The 20,755-nt window shown below is 41.6% G+C and overlaps 1 protein-coding gene across 5 annotated transcripts in view; it reads right to left on the bottom strand.

Annotated features, from left to right (window-relative positions):
• Positions 1-20,755, bottom strand: part of mpp7b (MAGUK p55 scaffold protein 7b) — a 73,541-nt gene that overhangs the window by 6,642 nt on the left and 46,144 nt on the right. For 4 of the 5 annotated variants that reach the window (XM_077198129.1, XM_077198037.1, XM_077198299.1 and 1 more), the window contains 3 exons: positions 13,548-13,712; positions 6,836-6,916; positions 2,016-2,109 (listed from right to left, as the gene is read on the bottom strand). In XM_077198129.1, the coding sequence (XP_077054244.1) occupies positions 2,016-2,109; positions 6,836-6,916; positions 13,548-13,712 (340 nt within the window). The remainder of the gene's footprint in view (positions 1-2,015; positions 2,110-6,835; positions 6,917-13,547; positions 13,713-20,755) is intronic. The other variant, XM_077198383.1, reaches the window with a different exon arrangement.

The raw sequence follows: 20,755 nt of genomic DNA, 5'->3' as shown, positions 1-20,755 counted from the left end.
GTCTACTGATAGCACCATTTATTTGTACATGCTGCTAGTTGTTTCACTCCTGAATCACTAAAGGAATTTTGTAAATCAATCAATAATGCATAATGCATTTAAATCTAAAGTTTAGATCATAGTAACATACTAGTAATGACTCAAGTATTATCAAATCCTTCAGAAGGAATTACTTAAATTAAATTGGAACAGTATTCTGAAGTGAAGAGTCATTCCGAGTCATAATTGAGTCCTTACTTGTGGGTTACTTCACTTTAGACATACTACATAGAACCATATATTTCCACAAGGTACGTTCAATAAATAAATCACGGTATAAGTTAAAATTTTTCAAGGCATTTGAGGTATCGCTGATGACTGAAAATGTTCCAGTAGTCTCCTTGACTCTCTAGTGATTCAATGGGAATTGTGGACTTAAGCTGCCTTCTCTTTGTTTAAATAGTAATAATAACGTGGGGGAAAAAAAGAATACAACTAACGTAATGTTCAGAGGGATGATGGAAAATTATCCATAGGAGTAAGGTCCCGAAAACTGCATTTAAAAATCAAAATTTAACTCTTTCCCTTCAAGATTTACCTTAAAAAAATCTATCTTTATTTTTTCTTATTGTTATTGTATATTTCTGAGCAGTTTGTAAAATATTTGAACAGTAAAAAGATGATCAAAACATATACCAAGTAGATCGAGTCCATCAACACCCTCAAAGCTTGCACAGTTGTATAAATCTAGGTGCATTTGACATTTTTCTCTAAGGTTATAAGGCAGTTTTGATTTGTATGCTGTTGAATGTTTGATGATCATGTTAGCTTATCTGCTCCATCTGGTTTATGGAGACCTTCTTCGCTTGTTTTTGGATCAGGAGATTATGTACTCTTTCAGAAGATGCGTAATAGCGCCCCCTAACAAATAACAGTGAAAACATGAATTGTCGCAAGAACTTGTCAATAGCGGGGAAGCGTAAATAATGGAAAAGCATGTCAATGGCTGGGAAAGAGTTGAAATTATCCATAGTTGTAAGATGACTGATAAAATGTACTATTTATCAACAGTTTCCCCAGCTTGTCTGCTATTACCCATTGTTAAAAGTGGTGAAATGTTAAAGTAGTAGTTAAAATGTTAATTTGCCGACATTAGTTATTGATTAGCGTCACATTAATTATAGAACTGTACTTAGTTTCTTCATTTTTTCGGAGGTATGAAAAAGACTGTCTGATTAGCATGGCCGTAGCTAGGAAAAGGTGGGGTCCCGCTCGTTTGTAATCGCGGGGGTCCCTCCGAAAGCCAGGGGCCCCGGGAATCTTCACCACATTTCTCCAGTATTCTAAATTGTTACTCATTTGCCTATTAGATGGTTTCTACTGAAGTAGAGGCTAACTTTGGGCTTTAGCCTTTGGCCTCAAGGCATTTGTATGATAATCAAAGATGATGGTAATTCAGAGGAGTGATGAAAAAAGCAGTCCGCTTTTCCTCTCTCTAGTGCGCCTCTCTGGAAAGTTGGGCTGTCTACTCTCTGTCATTCCTGTCTCACTTGCTTCTTTCCCTATGTCCAACTAACAAGACAAAAAGTCATTTCAAACCACAGAAGGCTCTTAAAATATCCCCCTACTTTAATATAATGTGACACTGTTCACGGACACATGCTTTTGAGATTTCCTCTCGTTTTTGAGTGAAAATTGGAGAAAGAGAGTATTTCCTGTCAATGGTTGTGATCTGCGTTTTAAGCATTAACAAGGATTAAATGTGTGATTTAAATTCCAGGAGCATCTTTAAAGACAGCAATAATGCAGTTGGCTTCATATAAATCCACTATTTAAAGTCATTTTCAAATCATTTTTTAGATAAAAACAACCAGGTACAGTGGTAGATTACTAGAAGTGTTATTTGATTTTAAAATCTTTTATTTCAGACTATAATCTTCCACAATTGCCCACTAGACAAAACAACACAACCCAAAACTAGCTTCTAGAATAAACTACAACACGGGCTGGGTACCATTCATGATTGTTTAGCTTACTTGTCGTTGAGGATATCTTTTTCAAAAGTGTGTTTGGAGACAAAATGGTACTCCACTCCTTCTCTCTCTTGCTTTTTCTGCTCCCGAGTGGTATCTGTTGAAATTTAAAAAGTCTGGAAATAATCAAGTGTCTTAATGCAATCCAAATCAAATTAACCCAAACCAGCTGATAAACAGGAACTTCAGACTCGTTTGCAGATCCCAGAAACCCTGATATGCATGTAAAAATAAAAGTAATGTTGAAACTAACATTTGATTTTTCCTTAAAATATTTTTTGTAATAGCTTTCTCTGGCCTCAAAACCACTCGTCAGATATCTTTATTGGTTTATCCATCTGGTTTACCGCAAAGTAAAACAAATGTGACTGGTATCCATTCTAGTAACATTATTTAAAGTCCATTTGATCCCAAAAAAGAAGTGGAACATGCAATAAAATACACAGTATCATAGCATGTGTAGTTCATTGCATTTGTTCATATTTTATATATGGTGTGCCTGAGACCCCAAACATAAATAATATAATATAATGGACGATTAAAGTATCTTATCAAGTGAATCTCATGAAATAAGGAAAAGACATCATCATGCTGATACTTCAAAGTCAATTTAATTGTTGAGCTCTTAAAATTGCTTTGGGGTCTCTGAGACCCCAAATAGAAAATGAGTGTTAAAAACAGTTTACATGTACACTTGTGTAATGGACGTAGGCCAGTAAGAGATGTGCGTGTAAACCTCACTCCCCTTCCAACAAGAGGCACGGTAGCGACTGACACTAGAGGCTGTGGTCTCAAGCGCAATTGCCCACCTCCCACACCGGAGACCCCGGTTCAAAACCCTCTAGGAGCAGGTCTAGTAGAACTGATCACACTTGCACATTTTTACGTATATTTTTAGAGAGATCATTGACATTACAAAGAAATCATGGTGGAGACCTTTGTGAAAAAGAAGTCCACTTTATCATATGTTTAAAAAGTACTTGTTGTGGAAATAATATAAAATAATATACTAAAGTGTGAACTGCATGGAAAGTTTTTGACACTTAATTGCACATTATTTATAATTAAATGAGAATGTTTTATAATGTTCAATTTATACTAAATGCAATTTGTTTAACCCACTTCAGTAGGACTTAAGGACAACTTTATATGTAATTTTATAATTAGTTCTATTGTCTTTAAAATATGGTTAAAGTGTACTGTAAAATGTACTGACAAATTGACTGTTTTAATGGTATACTAAATTATACATTAATGTCGAGTCTATTTAAACTTGTATAGTGAAAAACATTTATTTGTAATTCCACAATTGTAAAGATGCAGTTGCAATTAAGAGCATTTAAAATTAAAAGTAATTAAATGTTAATAACACACTTACGGTTTGAAATTATAATCAAGTACTTTACATGTGTTTTAGTATGTTAGTCAACACAGAAAATAATTAAAAGATTATTAAAACAACGATTTTACAATTTATTTTAAAGTATAGACTTTTATTTTACATTATTTCAAAGTGTACTTTTCAGTTGTTTTTAAGTTTGTTAAGAAATAGTGATGAACGTGTACTCTCTTTAAGTTATAATATTATATTATCGGCAAGTATAGATTTTAGACAAAACATTTATACTTTTAAGTTTTGAAGTACACAGCAAGTGCACATATAGTACAATTAAGTGCACTTCTTTTTCACAAGGGAGGCAGAACTGTCTCTGGTAGCATGTGTCCAAAACTGAGCAGGGGTTATGTAGTAAGACCCTTATTAAAGTAGACTGAGTCACACAGAAAATATGCTCAGAGGTGAGTTTAACAAGGCCTGAGGAGCTCATCACACACCCTAACTCTAATTGTCCACGCGTTCTGTGCATATTCCAAAATAAACAATAAACTTTAGCTGCCACTGATGGGGGGGGGGGGACTCACTGACTCACTGACTCACTCAGTGAGTCAGCTTCGAAGTACACTCGTCATTTGCACATTTAGGGGCCAGCAGGAGTCTGTTAAAACCTTTTATTCCTCTGAACTATTGATCACAGCTGTTGTGGTTGTCATTAGCTGTGACGGTCATATTGATCCTAAGTCACTGCCACCATCTTGACGATCGATTTTGGCACTCACTACTCAAGTGTCATAAATCAAATAAATGTACGTGTCAGACAAAGTTAGACCCTAACCCTGTTTTGCTACAGTTCGGAAGCTTGGAGCACAGTCAGAAATGTGGAAAGCTGCTAGTTTGAGCTTCCAGCGGGGAGAAACAGGCATGACAAGCGCCAACCTAAGGCAGAAAGATGGCCTTTTTCCAGAATAAGGAGAAAAAGTCACACCGTTCCCTCGATTACTGCATAGACAGTCTAGCGGTTAGTGGCTGTGATTATCCTGTTCTTTCATCGCTCTATTGCCCCCTGTCCACATCGCTGTTGGACACCCAGAGTGGCAGTGAAAATCTGGTTCTGTTCTCATCTCCACTCTGGCAGTCTAACACAGCTTTAGGCCTCAGTGTGGAACATTTTGAAGGTCTGCCTACAGATTATTCATGAACATTTACAAGAGTGTGGAATCAAGGCAATAGTTTTGCTTTTAAGAAACAGGGCTGTTCTTGATTGTTCTTTGTCTGTTTGCTTGCTTGGAGGCAGCATTATATGTGCCATTCAGTGTACCTTTATCAATTTACTTGTAAATGAACGATTTACCTACTAAATAAACATTTGATGAATTCATTTAAGTACCTGCACCCGAGACTAGCTGGTGGTCTGATTTCGGTGGCAAAGGAACTGGTGCAATTTACATGAATGTGAACTTGGGTCCGCAATTGTTCAGGAAGTATAGTAACATGCACATGCACCTTACCTTGGATATAAGCAAGAATGAGCATAGCAGTGTAATCTTGCATAGTTAGTGCAATCAGAACAGCAACTGAATGTCTCACAATCAGCTGTCTCCTCAAAAGAGCTTGCAAGTAGCAGAAAGTCCTGGTACAATCACACTCAGAATCAAACCACAGCAAACGTGCCCAGTGTGAAAACTCCCTAAAGCCAAGTCAATTCACTTGGGGGGAAACAGGTATGTAAACAAACGAGGGTTCTTGCACACTAGTACTGTTTGGCAGCAGAATAAATGGTAATATCTTTTAAGGAGACCGCTGATTGTAAGCTATTCGTTTGCTGCTCTGACTGCACAACATGAGCGTTCTTGGGACAGCTTTCACATTGCAAATTTTTCCATGATTCCATGCTCTATTTCAAACTAAACTGACGGTGTGAAAGCCTCCTAAAAAGGTAGTCTGAGGTGCGATTTATGTGAACGTAAACCTTAGATGAAGTACGATTTTGTCAAGTTGAGTTTGTGCTCACTTACTTTCATGACAAGTGAGACTGACGCACTGAAGGCAGAGAGATAATTGCGTATCTCATGTCTGCTCACCTCCTGCAGAAACTGTCTCCCATGTTCTTTCGAAACTTTGCAGTACACCTGGGGCAAATGGACGCCAATGCTGTTCTGTGTTGGTGCTTTGTAAACAAAACCAACATTTTACTCCAAACTACAAAACTAAGGGGAGCAACAGTGGCCCTGTTCAAAATGAGACATTTCATGTGCACTTATAGGGCCCTATTTTACTGATCTAAGCGCATGGTCTAAAGCGCACGGCGCAAGTGCACTTAGCGCATCTCTGAATTCACTTTTGCTAGTTTAACGACAAGAAAAATTGGTCGGAGTGCACAGCACATGGTCTAAAAGTGTTGCCCCTATTCTCTTAATGAGTAATGGGTGTGTTTTGGGCGTTATATACAAAAAAACAATCAAAGTGTAATTTCCCATTCCCTTTAAAAGCCAGTTGTGCTGGCGCAATGGCGGATTCACTATTTACATGGCGGAATTTACAAGCGGAATAACTGAATGCTTCTCCAGAGAGGAAACGGATCTGCTTGCGCGCTTTAACCTCGCACACGAGCAGATCCGTTTCCTCTCTGGAGAAGCGGTCAGTTTTTCCACTTAAAAAAGTAGCAGTCTATTTCAGTTGCCTCAAACAATTCAGTTGCTATTTAAACAACGTGGTGCAGGATGTAAAATGATAACTGCATCGGGCTGAATCTAGCAGAAGACACTTGATTCGCGCCTGCCGCTGCATTGCATCGGGTATATGATAGGGCCCATAGTCTTGTAGTCTTTTGTGCCAATTGTCATTTTAGGTTTCAGAAGGATGCTCACGAGTGCCCCCTTTGCGGTCGATATGCGCCCTCAATGCACTAGTCAAAGCGGTGTTACGTCACAGAAGTGCGGACTCGTAGGAATAATGCAGGTGTTCAGGGTTCCAATTGGGACGGAGCCAGTAACTATTGTGCAGTCTTTCTCCAGGGGTTAACAGCTGCTACTTGATGAAACTGAGCTTACGAAAACTAATGTGTTTCCTATAAGCATTAAAATCTAACAACAATGACGTCATAAATGTGCTTCTTCAGCACAAATTAAGTTATAAGCTACGATTTTCAGGCTGGTCCAGCTAATGCACAAGCATGTTAAGAGTAAACAAGCAGGCTGTGCATCTTTTAAAAAAGGCGATTTTATTTAGCCCTGTTTTTATTCCCTCTATATTATTCCCATACATTTTTCAATGAGTGGTCTCATCTCATTCTCTCGATAATGTATCTGCTGTTATTTAAGTACTTTAAATTATGAGTAGCTTATAGTTTGGCTTGTAACAGTTTCCCTTAAACTGAACTATACTTAAAGCAGCTCTAAAGAGGTTTACACACACAGGTCTTATTGATTGTTTGAAAGAGATAAATCCTATCAGGTTGATTTATTGCACAAATGTTATATGAACTCACATGGCACAGGTACACTGAAGTGTTCTGGGTCAGAGAGTAGAAGTCTTCTCTTTAACTCGTTCACACCAACCCCAACAGGCCCTGTTCAACACACATACACACACCAGCAGTTTATCACTAACCAATTAATCAACAATGAGAAAGCAATAATGCAGCAGTCAGCATTCACTGAATAATTCATTCAATATGAACACAAGCTTATCTAAATCACCAGTATACATTTTCATCACACTTCAGCACTTATGATCCCTGTTCAAATATTTCTCTTTTATCTTGAGCCCAATATAAAAGACTGCAGACTTGGCTGGTTGAGTGGTACATGAACAACTTCAGTGAAGTCCTTGTTTGTAGGCGGACATGTACTGTATTTAAATGGACTGTCTGGGCCATGAAGTGGCCCATTATTCCGACAGGCATCTGCTTTTTCCATCACTGGGACGCATATGAGGATGATGGGGTAATGCTGTATTGATTTCAACCTGTGGCTCCCGCTACTCGCACCCATTCCAAAACACAGATCCAGTCTCTGCTCTGGCCTGAGCATCCCCAGAAGGTAAAACCATATTACTGTAGTGAAAATGAAGAATCTGTCTGGTGCCCACTCAAGAGAGACTAAAAGCCAATGTCTGCCAACCGCAAACAGACAGGATGGTCTTTTGGTCTCAAGAAATCAAAGTATGTATGCAATCGCTACACTGGCTGCAATTGGCCTTCTCGATGTGATTCAGGAGTGAAATTCCTGCAATTCTGATAATGCATGAAATGCCAATTCCCTTCACGTTTGGCACAGTATTGTACTTCACAGCAAACGATTTTCACAGAGTAAGAGGAGAGAACAGAATCGCATTGAAGTTGAATATGAAAATATTAAACCATCTTGTTTGACCTCAAGTGAGCTTTCTGCCTGCCCTCGTAGTCATCATCCACCAGTGCTCATCTTGCAAACAAACCTGTGGGTTGATGGTCTTCGAAATATTTGCAAGCTATGTCTGTGGTCAGTTGAACAAACACATTAAGGAAGATACAGTATATTTTCATTACAGGATGTCTTTTAAGTTATAGTTCTATATGGCATTACTAGGCAAGCAGCGATCACTGAGTTAGTCAAATTAGACGTTAACGTTCTGTATCCATGGCCAATATAAACTCATGAGAATTACATACATTACACGTGAAACTAGTCATTTTTGCAACAACCTGCTCATTAGAGTTGAGCAAACTGCTTTGGTGGGCTCAAACTATTGTCTTGTTTGTCTCATATGCAAAATAAAAAAAAATTACATATTAGAAAGTTCATGATAAAGAATCTAGTTTAGAAAAAAAAAAGAGTTTGTACACATGCACAGGATTTTTTTTAAACAAATATCATGAATTATTCATTTATAAATATCAAAGTTTGTTGGGGGGAATCACATGTTATTTTACAACCTGAACTAACCATGCTTTGTCACAAAATCAAATTATCTAATATTTTAAGATACTTTATGACCTTGATGTCAAGGGTCTGCGTCTGTTAGACAAAAGTTTTTAAAATAAAATAAAATAAATTAAATTAAAATATATAAAATATAGAATAATAAATAAAAATAAAATTTTATTTTAATTTATTTATTATAAAATATATCTTTTCTTCATTATGATTCCAGGATAGTCACATGACCCTGACATTTTATTCCCCAAAAACTATATCAAAATGCATACTAAAAAGTAATTAAAAATATTATAAAAGAGATATGTAAAATTGTATGTCCTTATAAATTACAAATTTATTATTATGTATGTATCAATTACATTTGAATGTATTTTCAATAAATTAATATATAGAACAAAATATTAACATAAATAAAATAAATAATGTATGAACTACATAAAATTTATATAAATAATACATGTCATGTCACTGGCCCAAATTCTCATTGCCTGAATCCAACATAACTCAATGGTAGACAACGTCTCGGTTACGTATCTAACCCACGTTCCCTGAAGGAGGGAACGGAGATGTAGTCGACTGATTGGGATCACGCTGAGGGAGCCTGTCATCTTCGAGTATTGTAAAAACGAGCCAATGCACATTGGCGTGCGAGAATTGCATCACACGCTCCGCCCCGCAGCGCAAGTATAAACAAGGAAGTGGATGCATGCACCAGTTAGTTTTCGCTGAGGAGCCAAGCGTAGCCCGTAGTCAGTGGTGGTCCAGCAATAGTGGAGACGGGACTACGTCTCCGTTCCCTCCTTCAAGGAACGAGGGTTACATACGTAACCGAGACGTTCCCTTTCAGTCGCTCAGTTGACTGATTGGGGTCCCAATTAAAACACCACCAGTGCTGCCACCTTCTAGTGCCTAGACAAAAGCCTTCTGATCCCCCCGCATTATTTGAGGTGGAGATGGGACAGGGCTTAGGCCAGGGAAGTCACTGCTGTTCCACCACTCTTTTGTTGGAAAGGAATACGCTGCGGAAGCCACTTCCTGCTCGTAGGGAGGTAACATGTGGAGGATATACATATGGACTGGGCGGATTACTGGGAAGTACAACATATGTAATGTCACTGGGGTGGCTCCAGCCTATAATAGGGGGGATAAACCAGTCAGTGACGGCAGAGCGGGCTCTGCCAAGGGAAGACACGGGCTCGCCGCAGGGAGCTGTACCGTGGAAGAATACACATATAGGATCACCATAGGAATCACAACATATGGACCCAGCCTAACACAGGTTGAATCGTGACAGGGTCCTCGAACGCATCCAACTGCTGGCTGGCGATACAAGAGGGGGCTGATGGGTGCAAGGCTTTACAGGGTCACACACCAGAAAATGTCTCTTTCTTTGAAAATGTGGGTGCTGCTTGCACCGCTTTTTTGGTAGCCAGCGTCCAAACAGACACACCAAAAACAAAGAACTCCACCCAGCCCTCCTCCGGGGGGAGGGAGTGGATTGGTGACCAACTCCAAGAGCTTTTCCCTCCATCCCTGAATGGCCCGCTCAGGAGCTCTTACGCTGAAGCTTGCCACCTGGCTTGGCAGCGCCTGGAGCAGGCTGGGTGGGCTGCCTGTGGCTGGCTTCACACTGAGGCCTAGTAAATGCTGCTGTGGCGGTCCAGCAGGAGCGGAGGCGGCGACAGACGGACGTCCTCTGCGATGAGCAGGTGGAGGATCTGCACCTGGCGGACGGGTGGAGGCAGCAGCGGGCCGCCGGGGCAGGATGTGCCGGATGGCCTCCATCTGCTTCTGGGCGGCAGAGAACTGTTGGGCGAAGCTCTCTACCGCGTCGCCGAAACAACCCATCCTGTGAAATGGGGGAGTCCAGGAACCGAACCTTGTCCGCATCCCTCATGCCTGCCAGATCCCCCTTTCACAAGGTAGCGGTCGCCGGAAACAGTTGCATCGCGACAGACCACTCCACTGCAGGGATAGCCTCATAACCCTTCGCTGCTCCCCCATCAAGGGTAGTGAGGGGGAGGAGCTACTTAGGCGGTTTCTGGCAGAGAAAAGTGCAGTCCATGCCCTCGTCAGCTCCTTATGCACTTCAGGGAAGAATGGTATGAGAACCAGCCTGGCCCGCCCCGCCCCGAGAAACCAATCATCCAACCAAGACGGTTCGGGACACGGTGGAGGGTTCCACTCAAGCCCAACTCGAACTTTCCAAGAGAAGGTAGCGCAGCCGAGTCATCATCTCCAGAGCCCAGCTCACCCTCCGATGCTGCAATGGACATCCTGTCCCGGCCCCAAACGAAACGGCTGGTCGGTCCTCTAAAGAGGGACCAGCATGCTCATCGGGGAGCTCCACTGGCTGCGGTGCGAAAGAGGAGTGAGGGATCCATGGGGCTTTGCTGAGCGGATTACCCCTCACTGTGATCCTCAGATCACCCATCCCACTTTAGCCTTCTTCTGGGAAGTTGGCACAGAAGAAACACTAGAGCGGGGCATGGGAGTGGGGACTCCACCTTCACGAACGAAGGCGAGTCTCGATCTCAACACTGAGATGGTAATACTCCCGCAGTGAGAACATGAGTCATCCACAAGAACTGCTTCAGTGTGCTGTAAGCCCAAACACGTGAAGCAGCCATTGTGACCGTCAGAGGGGGACAGAGCCCTACCGCACCCAGGAAAGCATGGATAGAATGGCATCTTGAGAAAGACGCAAACGTACCCGTTTTGCTCTTTCAGGAATTGGGACCCGTCAACAGTGCCGGAGCACACAGGGGAATGACCGTGGCAACACAGTAACAGTGAACTGAAACAGTGAAGCACTCACTTCTTCACCCTCTAACCACCGACAACAAACACTAACACAGAAATTTTATGCTGTTAAAACAGCAGTTGAGAGCTCAGAAGCTTGCGATAACCGCTGCACTCACACTGTAGAAACACCAGCACTGAAAGAGGTCTTCCAGAAGAACACCGACACACTCACTTGTTGTATAGTAAAACGCTCTTGAGAGACATCGACACCGATCGGCTCCGAAGCGAAAGACAACTGGTGCGTGCATCCACTTCCGTGTACCTGCGCTGCAGGGCTGAGCGCGTGATACAATTCTCGCACGCCAATGTGCATTGGCTCATTTTTACAATACTCGAAGATGACAGGCTCCCTAAGCGTGATCCCAATCAGTCGACACGTCGACTATGTCGAACATGAGCGACTGAAAGGGAACCCAAGTTCTGACTTTGCTGAGATGATTTAACGTCTTTGAAATAAATCAACGCAGTCCTTGAACACATTGGCTCTTTGGCCAGACTTGTCACGGCTCACTTGAAGTCCTTCAATACTGGGAGAGAGTTCACAGTGCTCCTGTACGTTTTCTGTTGTTTGTTTAGGAAAGAAGTCTGCATTCACCAACACCTTGCCAACAGCTGTTCTCACCCCTGATATATTGAATAATTAATGCTCTAAATTTACAACAGGGACACATTTTTTATTCAGCAGTGGATAAAAAAGTGAAAAAGTCTGAATGATCTCACACGCCTCATCGAATTTCTAAGTAGAATATCATGCATTGGTAATTATGCAAACACCAGAGAAATGATGACGTTTTAGGCATACAGTTACTACTTTTATGACAATAGAAATTCTACCTGCCAAGACGCCATTCAATTCAGAATATTTATAGATCCTCAGCAACAGAGAAGCTGAACTCCCATTTTATTAAACTCCAGATAGCTCTGGATTTCATGCTTAATGTAATGTCAACTTTTGATTATGGCCATTTTCTAAACTCTTAACTCATCTAACTGATGGACTGTGGCAACAGGGAACTCAAATGACATACAAAAATAGTGTGTGGCTCCAGCTGTATGAAGGGCTTTCATGTTTAGATAATAAGCACATATTCTGTTGGTTAATTTGGAGTCTGCCTTTGGAAAATGACTTTGAGGTGAACATTTTGCAGACCCAGGTCTATGTCCAGGCAGTACAATGAAAACAGATACATCCATATGTTAATTTAACCTTCCAGACTTGCTCTTTCTCTACAGTATCTTTCACAATACTTCAGGATTGAAGTATATTTCACCAATACAACAGGAAAGAGTGTTATTAAAGCAATAGTTCACCCCAAAATAAGAATAAGAACATATAGACCAGGGATGGGCAACTCCGGTCCTCGAGGGCCACTGTCCTGCAGAGTTTAGCTCCAACCCTGACAAAAATTATTTTTTAGTAATCCTGAAAACATTGATTAGCTTGTTCAGGTGTGTTTAATTAGGGTTGGAGCTAAACTCTGCAGGACAGCGGCCCTCGAGGACCGGAGTTGCCCATCCCTGATATAGACCTTATGTAGCCACGCCCCTTTTCAGCGCTGAGCTCGTTGTCTTTTAACTTCCGGTTCTGTATTTTCACAGCGATCTTGCGTAGTTATGAATGAACGTCTCGTTTAAAAAATTTCCAAGGTCCATTTGTTAAGACATATGCTTTACAATACTTATGATAAACATTACAATGCTCATGATAACTTTTGTTAACTCTACAATAAGTAAATCAACTTCGCCAGCTAATTACTCCTGGACAGCGATGCCATAGAAATATACAGAGCGAATGCAAAAACAGTAGTTCAAAGACAATATTCTAAAGATGGCGGCGCCCTCGTTTCTCTGGTGCATAAGGTCTATATATATATATATATATATATATATATGAAATCACCCTCATTGTTCCAAACTTGTGCGCATTTTGTTCTTCTGAAGAGCACAAAAGAATAACATACTAGAATATTATATGCATGAAAATTGCATGCCATTACAACGAACAGCAACTGAAGCTGTCAAGCTTCAAAAAGACACAAAAGAATCAAAAAAGTATCGTAAAAGTGTCCCATTTGACTTTTACGCTCTATTTCAAGCCTTCTCAAATATAGCTTTGTGTGAAATTTAAGTTAAAATCTTTACATACTCCCCAGCTCTCCTTCATTAGCGTTCATGAGAGATGTAGCAACGTCCGATTTGTAAATGATTCACCAAATCTGATCTTATTTTTTAATTATCTGATTGATCGATTTCACAAATATGGTAAGAACGATTTCCTCACAAATCAGAATGTTCTGGTTCACAGCTCACTGGTGGGGAAGACAACCAATGATGAAAGATGCCAATTTTTTTGCTGAGTCTTTTGGACAGGTTTTCATCAAAATATTATGCTACTTTTCACAATGGTACCTTTTTGAAGTCTAAAAACATTAAGTTTTTTGATTAACTATTTCTTTAAGCAAGAATATTTCTTACCAGTTATAATCACAAGGCGGTACGGCTCTTCAAGGTTTCTCTGGTGAGGCAGAACCTCCTGATATATTGGTAAATGGATAATGGCATGTCCTTTACCCATCTTCTGCCTCATCTGTTGACTATTGTTGTCCTTCCGGCTCAGCCGGAAACTTCTCCTTAAACCAGCTGTGGGAAGGGAGAAAACTAAATCAAATAACTTAAAATCAATACTTGAACTCTTTTAAAAAATTTTTTATTGATTTGAATTTTCATAGGTATGACATAATATGTCAGGCTTGATTTTATTATTTTTTATCTTATATTTAGTAATGTATTTAGAAAAAACTGCATAATTTCCTCAGAGTTCCTACCAAGTAAAGTTGCCAAAAATATTTGGACTGTGGTACTTGCATCTGTTTCTTATTAGACAAGTGTGTTTGTCTGGATCATTATTATATGTTTTAGATAGCTGTCAATGTCTAGCTTTGCTTTGAAATTGGTTCTTGGAACCTGAAATCAGACATGAGGACCAAAATAGGGTCAACAAAACTGAGAAATTAGAAAACTTAAACTAAAGAGGTAGTCAAAACAATAGTCCAGGCAAGACCAGCTGTTTGGTAAACTTCTGAGAAATGCAAGCATTCAGTGACCAAAGAAAATCAACAACGTGGTAGTCAGAGGAAAACATTAACTATGAAGAAACCCCTTAAAGAACCTGTCCAACAGGAGTATTCACCAGGGTGCAGGAGATTTCTCAAAGCCTATCCGTGTGATGGAAGATTAAGTTGCAAATTTAAAGGACAGTGTTTCCCAACCCTGTTCCTGGAAGCCTCCTAGCTGTACACATTTTGGATGTCTGTCTTATCTGACACACCCATGTCAAGTCTTGGAGTCTCTACAAATGAGATGAGTTCAATCAGGTGTGTTTGATTAGGGAGATATCCAAAACATGTCAAGTTTGGAAACATTGCTCTAGGATATCAAGCAGAACTGATTATTGTAGACCATGATTAAGTGCAGAACAGGATGGACACAATGACTTGTACAAACCTTACTTGGAGAGGCTAACTTACAAGAACACAGGCTTCACTATAGCAGTATGATGAAGTAGTCCACATTCTAAATGCTTTGTCATGCTGATGCTTTGTGAACTGCAGATGAGTTATCATGGCCAACTCAGTGATTGGAGTATTGAAGTCCCTTAAGAATATCACATTAAAAAGTTAGAAAACTTTTGGAAGAGCTGAATCCCCTTTACCGAAATGGGTTAGGGCCAGTCCTTTACAATTTAAGTCTTGCTCGGATCTATTTCCATGCAATCAAGACATAAAAATTCTCAACGCATTGTGGAAATGTAAAGCACATTGTTCCGAACTTGGTCAAAGTTCCCTTTCTATAATAGTTTTGTGGACAAGGTACTTAGTAATAAACATGTTGTCAAGGTATTCTGTTTAGCATGTCCCAAAGCATATAACTGATGAGAGTCTGGAAGACTGTAGTAACCTGAAAGACTGGGAGACCGACCAAGTCAATTAGCATGCATTAACCTGGTTCAGGTATGTTTAATATGGGCTAGTTTAGTTCTAAAATCAAACTGGTAAAACGTTTGAAAGGATCAAAAGATTTGTCTCCTGCTTCAAAGAATCAGTACACAAATCAGTTAAAAAGAGCTTGTGTCCATTGCAAAACAAACCAAAAAAATATGCAAACAAAAAAGAATGCCAAATAAAACCTTAATCATAAGCAGTTTGTTCAATAACTGAGGTAATGAGAAATGCACTTTAAATGGTACACTTAATAACAACTTGATAAGTTGATAACTTGAAGAATTGTTGTTGAAAGTTGTTTTTAAAGACTTTCATGCTTATTTAGGAACTCCCGTTGTGTCAAAATCAAGCTGTCAGTCATTGATTCCAAAAAGAAGCATGAAATATTGTAGACAATAGTGATAGGATGCACTTTCAACAATAGCTGAAATATTTAATTTAACCAATGTCAAGGACCAAGTGCCCAACTAAAGAGAACATTCATCACCAGAATGGTGTACATTTTGTACCATATGAAATAAATAAAGCCAAACTGGTTTGTAATAAGTGAACATGGTAATGCTGTTTTTGGATTTTTTGGAGATATCTAAGGCTGTGTGGCTGTAAGTCGGTTGTAGTTGTGTGTCTGCTCATCTCATCTCTTTTTTTGTTCATGTTGTTCCTCTTATCTTAAGAGATTCTGCTTGTTAACTTGCTGGTGTCATCACTAATGCTCAATCGTTTTTGGTAGAGTGAATCTACTTTTTCTCACTAATTGCAAGACTGCTTCAGTGTTACTTTTACGCTCTATAGATCAGGACAATATGAAAACTGAGCAGTGTTTCTTTAACACTGAGGATTTTGCTGTGATGTACAAGTAAACATGTAACCTGCAAAAGGTGTTTTTCTTTGATAAATAATTTATATTTGAATTAATTGGAAAATTGTTTTAGTCTTTATTTAACTATGAGCAAAATTAAGAAATGTAATATGTAATACATATGTTTGTTTTGTTGTTGTTGTGGTCTTGCTGGGATGATACCAGCACTCAAAAGACACCTGCTTCCCACGCTTGGGATCAGAAAACCAGCAACCAGCATGCTGGAGACCAGCAAACCAGCATCCCATGCTAGGATCTAGCAAACCAGTGTCCCATGCTGGTCCCAGCATGCAAAACCGTATGCTGGTGACAATGAAACCAGGGCTTTTGTGCTTATTCTGCAATAGTAAAGTGATGAGATCTAATCTTCAATTTTAATGTTCATAACTAGGGAAAAGGGTTTCTATTCTATAAATACAACCGCATGATAAGGAACCCAACCACCTCTTTATCAACACTTTTGGCAGGCATACAGCATATGGAATCCCAAAAGCTCATATCTCATAAACTATCAAATTCATCAGCACAAACTAAACATAAAGTTATCACAAGCTTTAATTCAACATAAATCAAACAAAGTTTTATGCAATAAACAAACAGAAGAGTTTGTAGGATTTTTGTGGAAAAGATACATATATCAAATTCAATTTTTAAGTAACATTCAACAAACTAACATAATTTATAAACAGATTTGTAAAAATGTTGGGTAATCACTGTCAAAAACATTTTCTACCATGCCAAGAAATTTAATCTGGAAGCCATTCAACAATTGTCCAATTAATGTGGTAGCTGTTACAGTCATCGTCTGCACCAGTCTGTCTTCGTCTGCACTGCACTTCCCAGAATCTTCCTTGTCTCCACACCTGAACTCACTCCCTCAATTACCCACCTGTTCCTCGTCTTCATCATCCGTGTCACCTGTGATCACCTTGTTATGTTTGATTTGTGCTTATATTTAGTTTGCTTCAGTTGGTCAGTCCTTGTCGGTTCTTGTTTATGTTACGGTTTTATTTTTAATAGGAATGAATTTATTAGGAAATGTTTGTATTGGAGCCTTTTTTACTCAAGTCTCTTCTTCAACCCGCACCACAACCGTGACAGAAGAACCGACCGCCCAAGATGGACGATGGGTTCAAGATAATCGTCCTGGCTCAGTAGAGCCAAAGCCTATTGTCTTTCGCCCTGGGCGGTCTGAACCAGCGACCTAAACGACAAGGTCCTGTGCACATTGTTCTGGATCGGGGCTACGTTCAACCAAGCAATAGACCTCCCAGACACCACCGGACTAGACTGGAGGGCGACCGTCATCCGGTGTCTGGAGAGTATCGAGCCTCGATCCGGGACACAGCCAGCCCCAGGGGTTCCTCGCGTCACAGCCATCCAGCCAGAGTTTCGTCCCGCCGAGACCGTCCAGCCCAGAGCCCTCACCGCTGGTCCCATCCAGCCCAGAGCCCTCACCGCTGGTCCCATCCAGCCCAGAGCCCTCACCGCTGGTCCCATCCAGCCCAGAGCCCTCACCGCTGGTCCCGTCCAGCCCAGAGCCCTCACCGCTGGTCCCGTCCAGCCCAGAGCCCTCACCGCTGGTCCCGTCCAGGCCAGAGCCCTAACCGCTGGTCCCGTCCAGCCCAGAGCCTTCACCGCAGACTGTTCATGTCTCTTATGCCCAGCCAGAGACTGTTCTCATCTCGTCTGCCCAGCCAGAGACTGTTCACGTCTCGCCTGCCCAGCCAGAGACTGTTCTCGTCACGTCAGCCCAGTTAGAGACCACTGCCACTTCTCAGATCTTCCGCCTCTGCCTGTCAGCCTCCTCCATAGCTCCTCCCTCCGTCGTCTCCGCAATGGCCACCCGAAGGGTCCTCACCACCATGGCCACCCGAAGGGTCCTCACCGTCACGGCCACCTGAAAGGTCCTCTCCGCCATGGCCGCCCGAAGGGTCGTCTTCGCCCTAGCCACCTGCTCATCCTGCTCCACCCTGGCAGCCTGCTCATCCTTCTCCGCCCTGGCCGCCTGCTCCACCCTGGAGGCTTCCTGCCATACCCTAATCAGCCTTCGGGGCGCCCACCCCCCACCCCTGTCGATGTCTCACGGCGTGAGGTCACACCTACCGGGAGGGGGGAGTTATTTCACAGTCATCGTCTGCACCAGTCTGTCTTCGTCTACACTACACTTCCCTCTTTGTCTCCACACCTGAACCCATTCCCTCAATTACTCATCTGTTCCTCGTCTTCATCATCCGTGTCACCTGTGATCACCTTGTTATGTTTGATTTGTGCTTGGATTTAGTTTGCTTCAGTTCGGTCAGTCCTTGTAGGTTCTTGTTTATGTTACTTTGATTTATGTGCGTTTTAAACTTCTGCCCGTCAACCCCGTCTGCCTGTTTGTACCTGTTTGGAAGAATTTATTAGGAAATGTTTGTATTGGAGCCTTTTTGACTCAAGTCTCTTCTTCAACCCGCACCACAACCGTGACAGTAGCTATCTTTATAAGTCTCATAAATACATTAGAGGGGCACTGAATAGCTGTTGATGTTCATCTACACCTCTGGGAATTATGTAGAAGAGGGCCTGAACATAGGAAAATAACTGTCTTGATGAACAGATGTAAAGCATATCTCACATTGTGTGCTGCAGTATCCCTTGTACAAATGCTTGATTGATTGGTCCCACCAATATTAATCTTGCTGAATCCCTTAAATACTTCCAGATGTTTAGTGTCCCACATAGAGAGCAAAATCCAGCCTGAAGGCAAAGCTGCTTCTGGATAAATAAATCAAAAAGAATCTAGAAAGTTTTGACAGAGATAATCAAACCAAGACCTGAAGATTAATTTTTATCTGACTGGGCCACTGGACTTCCACTAGATAAGAATCTTTAGACAGTAGTTTTTCATTCTTAGGTTCTTTAAATTTTTTATTTATTCTTTCTTATTAATGGATACAACTCAGCATAACTAAGTAGACTTAAGAAAAAAAGGACACTAAATATACGATACAAAAATTATGGTGTGGCAAGCAGGACGAGGTCGAGGGACGTGAGAGAACAGCGCAACAAACTAAAATTGAAATCGTGATATGGCTTTGTGCCTTTATAAAACTTTACTGCTACAAGATATTGTGCCCAGGGGCCTCTGAATTCTTAATCCGGTGGCGACAGGGCCGGATTAAGAATTCAGAGGCCCCTGGGCACAATATCTTGTAGCAGTAAAGTTTTATAAAGGCACAAAGCCATATCACGATTTCAATTTTAGTTTGTTGGCAAAATATAACGCTAGAGACCTTTATGTTAGGCTATACACTTTACATCTCATATGTGTTGGGAAAAGGGAAAAGAGAGAGTTTGGTAAAAGGCGGATTCGAACTCAGGTCGAAAGCGTCAAAAGCTACTTTCAAGCACCTCACGCCCTACGACCTATGCCACTGTAGGTATTTAAGTGGGGGGCGTCTTTTTGCTAAATAGACAGGCACTTAGTGCAAATATACGCACTATCGGAAAAAAATAAAAAATGATCTTCCCCTCACTCGGGCCCCAAGTGTGCATGGGCCCCTGGGAACGTGCCCATAATGCCCATTGGGTAATCTGGGCTTGGTTGGCATGATTAATGATGAACAACACCTGTGAGACGCACCGGCCTCGTATCTCTCACGGAGGAGCGGAAGCATAAAAGGAGGAGCGAATACTGTGAAGATCGAGAGAGGAACAGGCCTGAACTTGTGTTTTTTTTCTGTTTTGTGTGGCCAGCAGTCATCCGTGAGGGGCTGCTGGCTTATACTTTTTTTATTTTTTTATTAAAGGTGTTGAATGTTCGCCGGTTCCCGCCTCCTTCTTCCCATAACATTTTACCTCATTACACTGGTGCCGAAACCCGGGAAGAAGGAGGAATGCGCTATCAAAGAGTCCTTGCCGCTGTGGGGAATCCGCGGTACCATCGAGCATGGTGGACAGAGTCCACCATGGACGCTCGAGGCGGTGCGCTGAAGTGAGTTGCCGAGGGGATGGTCGAGCTCGCTGCCGGACACCTGGGTGCTGGAGGGGCAGCTGCCGTCCGTGAGGGAGTCGCCGCCGTTCGCTGTGGGCCGGAGCCTGCTGCCATCTGCCATGACGGGGAGCAGCAGGGAGGACTCCTGCCAACTGCCTGAACACGGAGGAGCAGTCACCGTCCACCAGGCGGCGGAGGAGTGTCGAGCCGTCCACCAAGGGCTATCCAGCGCCACCGCCAGGCACCGCGGAGAAGCTGGTGGAGGACCAGATGGCAGTGTGTTGTGGGAAATGGAACAAGATTTTTTATATGGCGAGCAGGACGAGGTTGAGGGACGTGAGAGAGCGGGGCGAGGCCGGTGGTGTGATTAATGTTGAACGGCACCTGTGAGACGCACCGGTGTCGTATCTCTCACGGATGATCGGAAGCATAAAAGGAGGAGCGACAACTGTGAAGATCGAGAGAGGAACAGGCCTGTGGACAGGAAGTGTTGAATGTTCGCCGGTTCCCGCCTCCTTCTTCCCATAACATTTAACCTTGTTACATATGGTTACACATTATTTTAAGATTTGCAACTATAAATTCTGTAATATTAATTAACAACATGTACTTACTATAGGGTTAGGGTAAAGATGAAGGTTTGGTTTAGGGTGTAGGAATTGAGCGTGAACCAAACACAAATGAATCTTCCAGGTGATTCGTTCAAACATAATTTCACACAAAACTCAACATTCCAGACCACCAAAACACCAGTCTAATCTCGGGCCATAAATGGACTGGATCCAGCCAGTTCTAAAGCTTCAAAGAGATGTGTCCAACTAAAGGAGAAAGTCATCAACGTTTGATA

This window comes from Siphateles boraxobius, unplaced genomic scaffold, assembly GCF_051911475.1.
Source record: "Siphateles boraxobius isolate OS27281-9 unplaced genomic scaffold, OSU_SipBor_1 1, whole genome shotgun sequence".
Classification (NCBI taxonomy): domain Eukaryota; kingdom Metazoa; phylum Chordata; class Actinopteri; order Cypriniformes; family Leuciscidae; genus Siphateles; species Siphateles boraxobius.
The sequence above is the reverse complement of the archived record's forward strand: the minus strand, read 5'-3'. Positions and strand labels throughout refer to the sequence as shown.